General features: G+C 43.7%; 1 protein-coding gene across 5 annotated transcripts in view; it reads right to left on the bottom strand.

The window, feature by feature from the left end:
* Positions 1-17,150, bottom strand: part of LOC140257622 (contactin-4) — a 250,817-nt gene that overhangs the window by 85,078 nt on the left and 148,589 nt on the right. For all 5 annotated transcript variants that reach the window (XM_072347049.1, XM_072347045.1, XM_072347047.1 and 2 more), the window contains 2 exons: positions 11,892-12,018; positions 10,651-10,826 (listed from right to left, as the gene is read on the bottom strand). In XM_072347049.1, the coding sequence (XP_072203150.1) occupies positions 10,651-10,826; positions 11,892-12,018 (303 nt within the window). The remainder of the gene's footprint in view (positions 1-10,650; positions 10,827-11,891; positions 12,019-17,150) is intronic.

Here is a 17,150-nt window from a genome sequence, read left to right on the forward strand (position 1 = left end):
ATGAAGCAAAACAATGCCTGGAAAAGTTGATTAAATGTAAGCGTGCAGGCATCTTTGTAACTTCATTAAAATTTTTAGGGTGGGAATTGCTTCAATTACAGTGATCTATCACAGCCTAGATGAAGAAAGAAAGGAGCCTTAATTTCAATAAGAAATATTTACACATGAAAACAAGCAAAACATGACCAGAATTGAGGACTGCTAACATGGGTAGAAACAACTTCTGGTCAGAGCCAGGATCCCTGTGTGTGCTTGGGTGAAAATCTGGCCATTCAACAACCCAGATGCTCACGGCACGAGGCAGCATTCGACCACTAAGAAATAGCCTTTCTGTTTGCATGATCGATGCGTATCAGATGCAGGAAGGATGTACACCTACCCTAAGTGATCAATGCAGCACGCAAACTCAGTACGTCTTTTCACTCAGTGAATGCTTGGTTAGCCTTGGAATCAAAGTTTGTTCTTTTGAGAGAAAGCCCGTTCTATGAGTGGTGAGATGCTGAAACAGCTGCCCAGAGAGGCAGTGGATGCCCCGTCCCTGGAGGCATTCAAGGCCAGGCTGGATGGAGCCTCGGGCAGCCTGGTCTGCTATTCAATGTGGAGGCTGACCTCCCTGACTGCAGGGTGGGGTGAGGGTGGGGTTGGAGCTTGATGATGCTTGAGGTCCCTTCCAACCCAGGCTATGTGATTCTATGATTCTTTTAAAGAAGGATTACAGAAGGTACATCAAAGCCCAAACAAGTCAGCAGGACCATATTAGCTCACTGCTCTGCAGGTTCCTGGACCGTGACTAGCAGGGAGAAGACGTGTGGTTTTAGTATTTACAAACACTCTCATTTATAGCTCCACTGATTGTTCTGTTTTTAAGCTATCTACCCAAGCAGAATATTTAGAGCATTTACACTCCAGGCCCACTTCACTCCCGTTCTTGACTACAATGTGGAAATAATTCAGCTGCTGAACTCAGCACGCCCTGGGAACAAGAGTGAAACAATGAGGCTTCCCTTAGGAGGCTGTGAGTCTCAGGTCATTGGTGATCTGACAGAGAGATCCCTATTTTTTCTGAAAGCTAAGCTCTGTTTAGCCCTTTCTTTGTTAGCCAGAGGAGTGTTTCCATGGTTTTTCCCTCTTAGGCTATGGATCTATTTATTTATTGAATGTGTGGCATAATATTACTAGAATCCAAAATGCTTTCGTAATTACGCAGGCTCCAAAATTAAAGAGAGTCCTCTCTCAGCAAGAGGGCTGTTTTAAAACGACCATAGGAAAACAAAAATATTATGGAAAATTCCATGAATAGTAAATGATTCCAATTGATTGTGACAGGTGTCTGCATGTCTTTTAGAAAGCTAATTTATGTGACTGTATCCTGTAGAACGAAGCACTGCTGTACATCTCTTTGAATGGCATACTGTCAAAAACCCATACACCATTAGTGAACCCTTTGTCATTACATTTAAGATTTCTTCCTAATGATTAGAAAAGCACTGTCAATGCTGTTTTTATCTATTACTCTTATTCTTGCTGAACTGGGATGAAAACTATTTCTCCTTTAAATATATTCCAGCCAAAACACACATATAACAATCACTTCTTTATACATCACTGAATTTTAATTTCCAAAAGAAAGAGTGACTAATATGCAGGCTTAGAGATGATGCTACACTTTACTTAAAGTCTATCTCTAGAGATTTCTGTGAAGTAAATTTGATAACACATCAGTGATATTGCTGTAGTGAGTTGATGCTAATAGCAAGCAGCTACCAAAACATAATACCTCTATCTCTACGTCTATCTATATCTTCTAATGTATTATTACCTTTAAAGAGTGAGCTACGCAACCTTAACAGAGGATGTATAAGATTGACGGAAAAACAAAGGATTGTAGCACAGAATCCCAAACAAGATGATTGCAAAGGCTTTGATAGAGAAGACACAGGATGTAAACAGAGGTCTAGAAGCTATCAAAACAAACCCACAGTCTCCAATAAGGAAAGCCTTGGCACTGAGAAAAAGAGGGTTTGTGTATAACAAAAGAACAAGAACGCAACCAGCATAAAACTTGTGTGTTAAACCTTTAGTAACAGAGAGTGGAACTGATGAAGCAAGAGCAAGTAATTCAGTACTATTAACTAGGTTGTGTTAATGATTTCCCACACAAATTGCATGGGTTGTGGTGTTTGGCATGCCAAGACTCGAGTCTTGGTTATCAGTTGTAGACAAGAAACTTGCGTGGATCAAAAAGCACGCCAGAAAACTGAAATAAAAGTTGTTCACTGTCTGTTTGGGGCCAAAATACCACTCTTCCTATTCACCTTAAATGCACTCCAGAGAACCATGCACTGAGCTCCCCAACAATAGGAAGTATGGGAAATAATGCAGTGATGTAGGTAAGGTGTAGTTACTTCTTCATCTACGTGAAACAAACTCAAAACCCATTTATATACACACATACAGCCAAGAAACTGAAAGTCAATTTTCAAGCATGACTTTAAGAGGTTTATGAAGCATAATGCAGTTTTCCTTCCCTGGTCCCTTTTATATAACTTTAAGATGATCTCAGCAACCTAAAATTTAGAATGATGTTTAAGGTCGTATTTGCTCCTTGAATCAAAGTCAATGGGATATTTTTTTTATTAAAGGCTACATGGTATGATGTCAAGGGGATTCAGAACAGGCTGCCAAAGACATCTTACGTAACAAAACAGCAACCAGAGGAATTAGCTAAATCTTACAACTGAATAAAGAGCCTTCTACAGAGAGATAGCTTGCATGTCCTCTTCCAAACGGTTTTCACCAAACACAGTCACTTTCATATCCTGGATAATATACACAACCAGATGGAAAAGAAGTCATTTGCATCACTGTCCGTGGAATAATATGACTTCAATGGACGCAGACTATAAACTATGCTAATTTAGCCCATAATACAGCCTTGAAGATGGGATTCTAGTGCATCTCAATCAATTACAGATCTTAGAGGACACTGGTTTGAAGAAATCACAGCCTGTCTACAAGAAGGCTGGCTGAAAGCACTTTAACTGATGACTAGCACCCACAAAAGCATTAAAGCTTTTTGCTCTCGAAACACTTGACAAGATTTGCCTCTAGATATTTATGGCTCTAATATCTCTAAACACTGTCTCTATAAAACCTGTGCCTGACTTTTTAAAAGCAGGGTTTTATGTCACCCCTTTCAAAAACACACAAAGATTAAGTTCCTCTGCCCATGTCCTTGCCGTTGTGTCAAGATACACAACCAGCTCTGTGGTTCAAAATAAAAACCCCTTTGATACAGAGCTTAATAGAATTTTAGTTTAAGAGCTGGTGCTCAAATGAATAAGCTTAGAGTCACTGATTGGAGAAAAGGTTTACAAGTCTGGGGATGAAAGCTTTCTAATCTGACCTTTAGAACAGAAATTTCACTGGGATTTCAACTTCACTAGAAAAAAAAAGTTTTAGATGTAAACATCTTACCGTTCTGCCACTCTGCCTCCCCTTTGGAAAACAGTTTAGGTTGGGCTTTATGACTGCAGGCAACAAACTAGGTCCAGCCTGAGCATCCTTACCAAACAGCACGCTCCAGTTCCACGATTCCCATCATGGAAGTGATCCTTTTTGCAAGATAAGAAATCTCTCAGATACACCTTTGCTGCTGTAGGGACACCTGCAGCTGGAGATGCCTGATGGTGGGGTTTGCTCTGAGTTTAACTCAATGATGAGATGTGTACCTAAAGGACTGGCAAGATAAACCCAAACCCTGTGTCCACACAGGAGGCACATTGCCTCCTGTAAGGGAACAGCTCTGCCAAAGGTGATGCTGGTGTTACAGGAGGGAAAAGCTGGTGTGTCTAGATGTGCACACTCAGCCTCTCCGATGGCTCCCAAGGACTGTGCACTAGCACTGCCCAGGGACAGCTTCCTACGTGCTCTGAAACCAGACACTGCAGAGACTCTTTTAAGAATGCAGACCAGCCCCCACTGAAGTCAAACATCTGCTTAAGTCTGCAGAAGATGAGTAAAACAACAGGAGCCAGCAAGAAAAACAGAACTACATGCGAGCAGCTCTCACGTTCCTCCCGAGCCGTCCCCTCTCTGCCTGTCACTCACATTTCTGACCTATGCATATCATCTCTGACTTTGACATCTCTATCCGGATTCTCATATTGAGACGATGTTCAAATCTTGCCAAGCCTTCCTGCCCCCCATCCATCACATATGCACTGATTTGTCTATCTGCATGGCTTCAATTCCTCCTCAGGCCTTTCCCTTGCATCTCAAAGACTGCGAGAGCTTTTCCTGCAGTGTTACAAATGCCGTTGGCCAAAACACAGCTGCAGAAGCCTTGGATCCTGTGCTGGGCTGGGCTCCCTCCTCCCTCATGCCATGTGAGCTGCTCAGCTCCTCAGGGCACACTGCTGGCCCAGTGCTGTGCTCTGATTCCATCCCCTCCCCAAACAGGCAGCAGCGCTTTGCACCTTCCTGTCTGCCACTCATCCCACTGGGGAACAGAGGCCCTTATAAATATCTGCAAGGTGTCAACTGTTCTCTACCCAAATCAAATTACTCTTCTCTGTGATGCTACCAAAAAAAAAACCAACCACCCAGTTCTCCTTGACTTTGCACTCCTTTTAATAAAACCTCCCCGTTTACTGTCTTCCTACAGGAAACACTTCAAACATTCATTTTGAAGGAAACCTTTCGCTTGATTCAAAACGCTGAGGACTTCAAAAATGTTATTTTATTACTTTAATCTTGAAAAGCTGGGCAGACATTTCCCTTAGGGGTGACTTGAACAGAATGAGTTTACTCCTAGATTTTTGAATTATTATTATTTTATTTTTTTTTTACTTTTAGCAAAAATAGTGCATTATTCACACACTCTTCCAGCACAGATGACTGTGCAGCAGCCACATAGCAGGAGATGTGCAAAGCCCTCTTGCAGCAGGAGATGCTGCAAAGCCGTCTCGCAGTTGGTAACTGAGCACTAATGCAGCAGATAGCCCGGGTGTTCCCCACTGACATCAGAATAAAGAAGTGTGTATCAGTGATACGCCAGAGGTGAGGCTGTACTCAATGAAGATAGCTGGGCTACAGCGTGAAGTTATGCCAAAATTAAACTCCAATAACATCTACATAACTATTCTATAGCTCATATTCTTTGATTTAGGAAATAAATACTCTGAAAGCTGTTCTTGCAAGTACAGTCCCACTCTGCAGATTAACACAATTGCTAGGGATGTTAATACTCACAGCTTCCTGCTCTCATGGATTATGTACATTCTCATTTCAGTCTTCCAAGAATGGGCCAGGAGGCTGATAGCATCCACTGGTTCTGCAATGAACTGAAGGGGCCGTGACCTGGAGCCACCCTGCTGGTATCACAGGAACCCTGAGAGGTCCTAAGGAGTGAGAGCCTGAGGGATTTGGTTGATAAATGGAGCAGCATCAGATCCTGCACAAAACCAAGGGGAAAAAAGGAAGACTACATCCTCATCTCCCCTCAGGCTTGCTGTGGGATCTCTGTGCTTTTATTTATGATCCATCGAGCCTATAAAAACAATGATGGCAGAAACTTAAAACATGAGAAGTCAATGTGACCAGTTTAGCCTAAGGTCAACAGATCTACATCGTAGAATACTCACTGTTTTATTCAGAACAACAGAGAAAATGAGAATTCTCTTCATCCCACCATCCAGACCCAGTTGGAATTTTTCACAGCACCTCGGCATGATTTAGCAGAGACAATCTCCTCAGAACCAGAGAGAGACAACAAAGCTTTCTGCAAGGAAACCTTTCCATCACTGGACCACAACAAACAGAGATCAGCGTGGCCCAGGTCAGCATCCAGTCTGACCAAAAATGACACCTGCATTTGGGCCTTAAATATCCAGCCCTCAGTTATCTGAAAAAAAATACGAGCTTTGAATATATGATATTATTTACTTTATGTGTCAAAGGTTAAATGAAGAAACATCGAGAGGAACAGAACAGACCTACTGCCTGTGCCTTGCTGCCCCATACCTTTCCAAAGCAGAGGTGAACCCACAGCTGTGGCCCTCCTGAGACCTAAAGCTCATGGGACAGGTGTCCCCAATGAACACACTGCCACTGCCTTAAGTAGTCATATAGTTGTTCTATTTATAATCTTTGGGTGGAAACAGAGCAGAGAGAAATCCTCTATTCTATGTTAAGGAGCCTGCTACTGCAGATGAAAGTAAAGTAGGTTATATAGCTATCCTCTGTTACGTACTCCCTGTTGGTCCTATTCATCAAAAAGAGAATAAACCCAAAAAAGAAAACCTTACGTCTGGCTTAACCCAGTTTTCTGTCCCACCAGAGACTGTGAGGCAAAGGTGCAGAGGTGGCAGCTATGCTTTGCTCAGCTGAGTTCACGTTTTAGCACAGGACATAAACATTCATGCATGGGTAGAAATTCAAATTGATTCGCTTGTTTATTTGTTAAAGAGCACCCTGTGTCACATCAAGCCCAGCCCTGGGAGCCCCTTATAGTACCAGCCTCCAATGGTGGGATCTATCTTCAATGACCTTCGTCAATATAAACAGCACTTTTTCTTGAAAGGATATTGCACGAGGAATCAAGGACTATTTACCCGCATGCAGGAAGAGACACTGTTGAATCAAATTTGTCATAACTAGCCCCAAGTGCTATTTGATTGCCTAGGTCATCCAAATATTACATCTCTACAGAAACGGGGTGTTGTGCCCACGCTCGGCATTACAGCTCCACCTGTAAGGGTGCACATCAGATGATGGGGTGGATTTGAAGGCAAGGCTGCAAACCAGCAGGGCAATACATGAGCCAGGAGCACATGTTGGCAACCCAGCAACAGCCTGATGCTGGAGAAAGCACCACCGAGCCCCAACCTCATCCACTTCCAGGAGCTTTAATACACATCATCTTTTCTCAGCATCCAGACATCAGTAATGACTGCGGAAATGATTTAATTCGGGTGCCAAATGCCTCGTTCAGCGGAACAGAAGTGCATTAATTCATTGATCAATCACTGCGATTGTTGCCGTGCGTGTTTGTTTAGCCAGGAAAACGCAGATACTCGGGTGCTGCTCTGAAAATGTTTTCCTTATTAATTGTTCTTGAAAGAATTACTTCATTGATCATTTAATCTTCAAAAAGAAAATGAACGCACTTCAGGGCAATAAGAGGGTACAACAGTAAAGAATTTGAGCAGCAATTATAATTTGTTTCTTAGCAACTAATAGCAAAAATTATGGGACTTGCTCGGGTGCACGATAGAACAGGAATCATTCCAGCAAGCAATGGGAATAGGGATAAAAGTCCTTTTCAGTGCAATGCTGGGAGTCATTTTCTTTTTCTACCATCGTAGCAAGATTATTTTGGGACGGCAGGTCAGAGCCCCGAAGTATTCTCATTACAACCGCATTATTATTGTATTTTCTGCAACCATTTGCACCGCACGGTGCTGAGCCCTATCTGCTAATTCATGCATAACAATTATTTCTGCGGAAACACTTCTATAAAACAAATCCCTTTAATGAAGTGTGGGGAGGAACGGTTTTCAGAAACAATAGTTTGATTCCCCGCAGTTAAGGATACGCTGCCAGTAACAAAGAAGAAAGTTCAAGCTTCTATACACGGCTCGGACAACTCAATAGCAAGCAAAGAGAGGCAGTGCTGAGGCTGCTGCCCTGCTCAGCACCAGGGGCAGCCACCCCGTGCTCTGTATGCAGTGCAAAGCACATTCCAAACACTAAGTCCTATCAAATACAAGCTTCAGCAAACTGCCTGTACTGACCCAGCAAAAGAAGACTCTCAAAAACGTATTTTTAGCCACATTTTCAGACAGGCTGAGAAGCAGTTCCTGGCTGCGCATAACAGTGGAGAGCCTTTCTGTCATCCCAGAAGTGATGCTCAGGTGTAAGTTTAGTACCTGCATCTACAACTGCCCATGAGCAGGTGGAAAACAGCACAAATACTTCTGCTGGTACTCCAAGTTTGATTGCTGGAATGAACATCACTGATAAAGTGCATCTGCTGTCTGTCTGGGAGAATACAAGATGGTAGAACCAGGAAAGCAAAGGGCTGGCAAAACAGAATCACAGACTAACCAACAAGACACCATTTATGGATCTCTGAGCAGCAGCATGAGCTGCACTGCTTCCCAGGCATCACTTCCTATTGCCTTCAGTGCTATTTCCATACAGAAAATACAGCAAATAAAACTGTCAAGCCATCCCCACTCCCTCCCCACCCCCCCCAAAAAACCCCCACATAATTTAATCTATTTCAGCTGTGTTTTTTGTATATCAGTTTGGAAAAGCCATGATTAGGATCCACACTCAGAGCTTAAAGTGTTTTTTATTTCCTGAGTGCCTGTACTGGTATAAGCACAGGGCTCAGTGTATCATTATCCATATTCTGCTACCGTGGCACAGCAGCTGATGCCTCCCTCTCTGAAAAAAACTTTCTATTTCACAGACAACCAGTATCGGGGAGGAAAGAATGTAAATGATACATCACAAGGCGAGTACTAGAAGAAAATATTAGCACTTTCATCGTAATAAGTTTGGAACCTAAATACATATTTCAGAGATTAGATTGCTGACCCCCCTGACCTGCACAGGAGGCTGAATGGCTGCATTGCAGCTTAATCCTCAGTGAAGATACTGGAAAAGTATGATACAGCCCTCACAGAAAGAACAAACATATATTAACTATGCCCTGGGACTGAGAATTTAACCCACAAGGGCAAAAATAGCTCAAAATCCCAGACCACGGCCTCAGCAATGCCTGCAGTGATTTTCCTTGGGAACAAAACAGAGATGACACCAAAATCACACAGCATGCAAGTCAGGCAGGAGGGCTGAAATTAAAACACAGAGGGATGAGCAGCTCTGTTAAGCAGTGCTACTGCATCCAGATAGCTTGTACTTAAAGGCTAAAAAAAAAAGCTCTGCTAATAAACATGCCCAGTTTTATTCCTTCTTAGAGGCAGAGCTTTTGGAATAAGCTCTGTGTATTTCATTATTTGGCTGATTCTGGCTGCAGTCCCTTTGATTATACACCTCAAAATGATTTAGTGTTTGGGAAAGAGCAGAGCCTAGCCTGATAAGTGCTAATGCTTTTTTATTTAATCCAAATGTTTCTAATCTGATTACACAGTTTTATTAATCTAAAAGAAAACTCAAGAATCAAAAATAAAAAATTATTATTCAGGATCCCCATCGTTATTTTAACAGGAAAAGAACAGCTTTGGTTTTTTAATTCAATCTTAATTAAAAATCAGTCAAACCTAACTTGTATTTGGTCAACTTCAGAACTTGAAAGACCGTCGCCAGATGTATCATTCATCACGAGAGATAAATCAATCAGAACTTAACAACTGTTCCATATCTGAAGCAAAATAAAATGTTAAAGGTTGATGATTTCTTACTTTTCAAACAGAATCCTCAGTGTTTGCAAGCTTCTGGCTAATTAGTGTATTGAAACATGCAAGGAAAGCAATGTACTGCACTGCAATGCCAGCATCAGGCTGCTTTCCCCTGGCCCTATAGCCTGGACTTTGAAGCCCGTGCCCAGTGTCCACAGAGCTGGAACCCCATACTGGGCTCATCCTCACTGGGTTGCCTTTATAACATCTGACCTTTATAACATCAGCAAAGATGCTGAGCTACAAATGGTGAAGCTTCAGAGGGTTACCTGAGGCTCTGCAGTGAGCAGAGAGTGGCTGCAGAGAAGCAGACCAATGCAGTATTAATGAAGCCATCACCAGACACACTGAATGCTGGAGATAGCAGAGTGGTCCTGAGGATGCAGCTCATTACCCATCCACAGTGCAAATGCAACTTCAGTCATGCACGAGCACAAGCAGGTCAAAAACAAGCTGGTAATATACTGTAAACAACGTGGGGAGATGAAAGGTTTGGCTTCACTCATGCTAATGTCGTTTACACTCACTCATGCTAATTTCTTTACAAATCACCTTTTTATATCTGTGTGAACTTGCCATTTATTGGCATCTTTAAACCCCTGCATCTATTCTCTGCCTTTCCACTTGTGACTAGATGAGAAAATAGATGGATTATGGTCATGCACTATCATTTGCCCATTCTTATGGACTCTATTCAGTACTCCAGAAGAGTTCGTCCTAATTTCATATAACTGATTCACATTAAGAATTGTGTCTTTTACTATGCTTAGCTGTAATGCTGATTTTAACCCAAAGTAGGACTCAGCCTCTGATTTCCCCTTTACACACACAGGTAGAAATATTGTCCACACCTGCAAGAATTTGTGCCTAAGAACAGAAACTTAGGTTACAAAAAACATGGCAGTAAGCTTGTTGCTTCTCAAGAGCAGAGCCCTTCAGAACACTTGAAGCATCAGTTCTCCACACAGTGAAAAATCAATGGCGAGATCCCATTTGCTAGCTAATTTGCCAAGTGGTCTCTTTCTCAAGAGATAAAGACACCACATTCTGCATACTACAGCTAAGTAAATATAAAATGAGACAACTATTCCTCACTCAAGCTTACTCTTTAAATCCAGCTTTTTCTGCTCTGTGCACAGCTCAGACAGTGAGAAACAGGAAAGCATTGCTCTCATTCTAGGATGCTGTGGGAACTGAGGCTGTGTTGCCATTTACTTACAAGCAAACTGAAGCTTTGCTTCTCTGCTAATGATCCTTCCGAATGGGTTTGTTGCTACACACTGGTATGTTCCAGTATCTTGAGTTTTATTGGGATTATTGATCAACAGGTTGCCTTCCACCGTGCTGTAGCGGTAATCCATACCGATGTCAATATTGGTTCCATTTAACTTCCACCTATAGCACAAAATGGCAAAAGTTAAATCCCGCTCACCTTAATAGATATCTGAAAATACAACACGTAGGAAATTGTGATTTAAAACAGCTTTGACTGACTACTTTAGGAGAAAAAGATAAAGCATGAAAATACAAGTTTTGTGCAGTGGTGGAACAGTCTTGTATCTAACTGGAGGAGCAATATCCTTGACATGTATTTCAGTCCCTGACATGATTAATGTTTCTGCAGTTGTTGCTGGTGCTGCTGCTCTTTGGAATTAATCATTTTGCAAGAGGAAGTCCCAGAAACAGAATCTTTAAACTGTTCCAACCCACGGAGGCCTCTCTCCCTCTCCTGCCTCAGCTGGCTGTTTGTTTTTCAATTGAAGAAATATCCACTCATGATGTTCCCACTAACTGTGGCATTGAGGATTTCCAGCAGCACGCTGCCCCAATTACAGCAACCATCTCCCCTCTGTGCACAGCCACCCAGCAGCTCCCCATCTGAATGCACGCACAGTAACACAGAGTATGTTTGCATGAGCAAATCAGCACCGCCTGCTGCCTTAAGCGGTCACTTGTGGCAGAAGGCGCAGCATGAGAGCTGAGGTCTCATCACTCCAACAGGTTTCAAAGTGCCCTTTTTGCTTTGATTAAGCAAGATAAGGAAGGTAGCAAAGGGAAAAAATGGACAAGTCATCCTAAATGACTTACATCAGCCAGAGCAGTGTGTGGAACAAGAGCAGCAGCATCACCACAGCAGTAGAGCATCTTTTTCAGATATTAACTCAAAGCAGTTAATAAAACTGAGAACCATTAAGAGCTTTGTCCGTGTTTGTGGGCAAGGATGGTTAATCAGGGAGCCAAGATGATTTACGATCCCACTGTAACCCTTTTAAGGTCTTGTTCAACTTCTACAATCATGTTGCAATACAGGGTGAACCCTGGGGTGGGTTTTTCCTTCACTTCAGCACCGAGAGAGCCCCCCTGGGTGCTGCTGTGCTCAGACAGGGTGAGAGGTGGGGAGGGCTGCTGGGGACACCGCTGTAGGGACTGTGCAAGGGAACAGGGAAGGATGCCACAAACCCAATGGTTGGCCGGGGATTTCCTTTCACTTCGCAGTTTAGCTTCACTTTCTTTTCCTCTGAATCCAAGGGGAAGATCACACTGCTGGGCTCCTGCAGGAATACCGGCCCGTGCAGCATGTTGTCGTCTGCATGAAAGAGAAGGCAAACATGAGACTCGCAGCAACCTCCATATATCAGATGCTGAAATAGTACCTTGGAAGGTTCAGGTACCATTGTACTCTAAAGAGAAATAGTAACTACATTTGCTTTTAGAAAGAAGTATCTTTTTACAAGAACTGTGGAACCTTGCATGGACTCAATGTTCAGGAAAACATCTGAGCACTAAACAAGGCAGACTGAAACTGAACTTGAAGTTCAATGAATGGGAACAGGCCTGAACCTATGGCCATAACACAGCTCAGGATGTCTAACTTCACTTTGAAAAACTGAAAATGCTTTTCTGTCAATTAAAGAAAACACATGATGAAATACAACCATAGAGCACATCACACAACACTACTACTTCGGTCACACCTTGCAATCTTCTAACAGCCAGAAAACACACAGCAGAATCAGCCAGGTTTGTACCCAGCAGCAGCAAACACACTGGGTTTGTGGTGCAGCAGCCAAACACTGAAAGTATGGAAAGGCTTCAAGACACCTAAATGGATTTTTCCTCTCCTGCTGTAGTGGGCATCTCTTCTGAGAGCAAAATTAAAGCAGAAATGGCAGAATCCAATCTGTGAGAAGAAGCCCAGGTAGTTGGTACTTCTGACACTAGGTCACAACAAAACCCATTTTTGTGTAAGAACTCTGTGACAAAAATGTTCCCTGACCTTAAAGGGCCTGTAATACATATGTACATTTGAACTCATTTCCTAGGATGGAGATGAGCAAAAGTCCAGTGGGCCACACTCAAAATGCTGTTCGTTTCTCCCAAGTATACCCTGGAGACCACCTGAAAGCACCAGAACGTATTTCACAGGTACAACTGATGACTGACATGAATTCACAGTGCAGGGAGCTCAAAAGGCTCCCACTCTGCCATGTCCAACCCAAGGCAGCCTGAACCCATGGCTATGGGCTGCTCTGGTGCCATGAGTGTACCTGGATGGACTAGCAAGGAATTGGTGGGTGCACGAGGTCAGAGGAGGAAGAATATACAGAATATAAAATAATGATGGTAGGATGTACAAAAAATAAGAAGGGGAATGAAAAGAAGGAGATGCAGCCTCTTCCTTGAGGGGTGATGATGGCGAGGGACAGCCTGCACGCACTTGGGGCAGGGAAGCCAGCTGGGTTCGTTAGCAGGTGGAACAATGTCCCTTTATTCCATCTTTTCCATCGGATGATTTCAGAGAGCTCCTGCCAGGAAGATGACACTGAAGCAACCTGCCCCACATCTCCTCCTCAGGTACTGCCAGAAAAGAGTCAACACGAAGCACAGAGCCATACCACTCGTATTTATCTTTATTTTTAATTATATGTTAACGATCTCTGACTGCGACTTATCTATTATTCAAAACACATTCCACATCATCTCTCACTTTAAATTACACCTGCGCGCAACTCTTACTGTTGCTGGCAGAAAAAGATAATAATAGCCATAAAGCATAGAGGGCTAGATGATGAAATCCTGACTGGTTTCCGAGACCCACGGCTGTTCTGCTCCTTAACCAGCTGCACTGATTCATTTGCTGCAAGAGAGAATATTACAATCTGGCCCATAAAGATTATAGCTCCGAGGGCTATATTAATGGGTTTGAAAACAGAAGAATTAAAATACATTTTCATTTTCTAATGGTAAAATACAGAAGCTGGCCTGGCGCTGGGGATCTTGCTTGAAGGAGCTCCTTCCTGCTAAGGCAGGCATGAGATAAACCACCCCAGGTAGCTCAGGGATGAGCTGCAGTGCCTGTGTCACCTGTGTCCCCAGCAGAGCACGCAAGTCACACCATGCTGTCATTTAGTGTTACTTCAATTAGAATGCGTCAATATATATTGCATCACATCTTGCTACAGGTTCTGATCCTCTGATCAGGGGAATATACACCTTGCATCAAAAAGCAGAAGGTCAAATTGGGAAACACGCACCACAAATGAAAAGGTCCAACCTCTTGGTGCTCAGTGTGTCCCTCGGCTGCAGGAGCAGAGCCCAGTGTCACGGATGGCACTGGTCTTAGGGCACAGCAAAACAGAAGCTCACAAAAGATCACCAAACAAAACTACTCTCTGAAAACAACATTGTCTAATACTGATGCTATTTAACACCGGCTTTCATAGAGTCACAGAATGGCTTGGATTAGAAGGGACAGCAAGGATCATCAAGTTCCACACCCCTCCCACCCCCCACCCTCCCCTTCCTGGGCTGCAGGCAGGGCCATCAATCTCCACATCTGATAACAGACCAGGCTGCCCAGGGCCCATCCAACCTGGCCTTGAACACCTCCAGGGTTGGGGCATCCACAACCTCTCTGAGCAGCCCAGTCCAGCAGCTCACCACTCGCATAGCAAAAAACTTCCCACTGTTGCAGCAGCTTTCACGTGGCAAGAATATGCCTGCTGTCCCCACAGCTGGCCAGAACAAACCTGGTGCAGTGAACATTGTGCACCAAGCAAACCATGCCAGGCTGGGGATCACCCAGAGCAGTCATCAGCGTATCAGTGAGACATAAGGGGAGGAAAACCTTGCAACACAACACAGATAAAATTATTCTGTCTCCCCTCTTTCTTCTCTTACTGCTGCTGGCGTATAACCCAGATAAACACATCCAAATTTAACCTCGTCTGCAGCCTCCCCTCTCTGTATCCTAATGCACAACTGAAATCTGCCAGCACAGACCCTGCCACAGTGTGTGACTATAGCCAGGCCCGGCACCTTATGGACATGAGGATTTGTCTCAAAACCACCAGATATTCATTAATAAACAGAATTATGTAAGTAGAAAACTAGAAGTACCATAAGCAGTGTAAGTTATAGTGCTGCTGGATAAAAAGGGATCTCCTATGGCCAGCAACTGCGTAGGCAAATGCATTGCTTTAATACAGTTATGCATAAGCAAAGTCCTGCTATTCAGACAGCTTCTCAATGTAAATTTCACACAGTTTTTATAGAAGTGGTAACTTCATTCCTATTGCCACAAGGCATTCAGGACGTGCAGCCATAAAGCCCCAAGATCCCATTCTCAGTTTATCAACAATAAGCATCACTTGATCCACAAGCCCACTGATGACACAGGAAGTCACTTTCCTAAGCTGGTTTTCTGTTTACTTTTTTCTGTGCTCATTAGGCTCTCCTTGAGGCATCTGATTGACCTGAACGCTGATGCTGTACACACATATACACACACACATGAAAGCCTCCCTTCCTCTCTTCAGTTATTACAGCTCACTTTGTGCCTTATGAATTTCAGCAGCTACTGTACAACCTGTGCTGCTCCTTGCAGGTTTGTTACTGTCCTGGGAAAGCACAGTAAGGAGCTTTCCTGGGCAAGCTAGCCCTTGAGCCACTCTCTTAGTGACAGAATTTGTTTTAATGAGTGACATTTCCTTTGCTCAAGCCCAAAATGAGCTAACCCAGAAGGAGCATCGAGCTGCCTCGAGCTGTAGAGAAGCTGCAAACAAGACTGGTTACCAAAAATCTCTCTTTTTGCCCCTGTCAGATGAAACAAATGTACTGCCACTCTGCTCCTGCCTCCCTCGAGAGAACTGTATGTCTTTCAGTAAGATGTGGAGTAAAGGGAATTTCAGTAGATTTCATAATAGAAATATCATTTTTAAACCCAGTACGAGGTGCGTGTCCATATGCTGTTGGACAGAATGTGATAGATAATTTAGAAGAACATTCTGCTGCCCTAACTTCTACTGATATATATATTTCTAGTGAATCACAGAACGTATTGAAAAACACCAGATCCATTCGAATACATTCCAAATGAAGCAGATCTTTCTGTAACCCTGCAGCAGCCCAAACCTGAGAGCCAGCACATCCAGCCCAATGCTCAGAGCCTGCTTTCCTTCTGCACTTTTGAGGAACCGAAACATGAAGAATATCAACTGAGGTTAATTCAGAGCAACGGGTGACTCCATTTTTACTCCCTGAACATTTGGCCCAGTGATGGATCTTGTTAACTACACAGAATTGCTTCAGCTTTCACTGAAAGTTATGGCTAATTCGAGAGAAGGCTTAAATGAATATTCCACACTGTAGGGAAAGATAATAACTGGAGAGAGAATTCATGAAGTACATCCAGTATGAGTGATAAAAACCCTCTCCCTGCTGGCAGTGGGGGAATTGGGTCTGCTATGGATGCGGAGTGGTATCTATGTCCCAGCTCACTGCTGCACTGGGTACAGCCAATGCAGAATGCTGTGCTCGACAGGTGACGCGTGACAGGCAGGAGCCTGATAGCTGAGTTCAACAGCAGTGTCAGGTATTCCTCCGAGACGTAACGAAACCGTAACAATCCAGAGGATCCCCAAAGCTCAGACGACAGGAAGAAATAAGTCTCTGCTCTCATAAAAGCAGGCGTGGGAGAGCTCCGGCATTTGAAATGGGGACAGCTCAGAGCCAACGACTCCATTTACGGGTGACCCGAATACCTGGGGCACTGTGAATCACAGCAGGGTTAAATGCATCCGCCCCAGCACAGAGCGTGGGGTCCATCAATCACGGGAGGTCAGGGCTGACCCCAGCAGCTGCTTCCGCCCAGCCCTGCAGAGCCAGGAATTGGTCTCCAAACCCTCCCAGGCTGCACTGCAGCAGCAATGACTTCCCCTATTTAAATGCCAGATGATTAATTATACCAAATGCCTAGAACATCTTATTTGCAAAGTGCTAACTTGCTACCTGCTCCATACACGCCGAAGCAGCGCGTTTGCCTTGTGCCTCGCCTACTGGGTCTAGACGCCCTGGTGCAGCATAATGAGTGCCTTGTCCTACAACAAAAACCTCATTTAATGGAATGTAATTGGTGTTATCTTCGTAAGTCAACAGCACGATTGTAATCACAGATGTTCTCTTCTGTATATGATAAAAGGAATTTATCTCCACTGCTGCAGAAAAATCACAAATTCCTTCTCCAAGCAGCGCTCCCTGAGTCATCGCAGCTGACATCAGGAGAATAAACAGATAAACTCACCCTGCTCTGCCGAGGTGATATCAGCCCCGGGATGATGCTCTGAGTAATTAGAACAACAGCACCGGGGCATCTCGGCCATAGGATCGGTTACAAAGATAACACAGAACCTGCTGCATGCTCCAGTGCTGAAATAGGAG

This window comes from Excalfactoria chinensis, chromosome 12 (genome assembly GCF_039878825.1).
Source record: "Excalfactoria chinensis isolate bCotChi1 chromosome 12, bCotChi1.hap2, whole genome shotgun sequence".
Lineage (NCBI taxonomy): Eukaryota > Metazoa > Chordata > Aves > Galliformes > Phasianidae > Excalfactoria > Excalfactoria chinensis.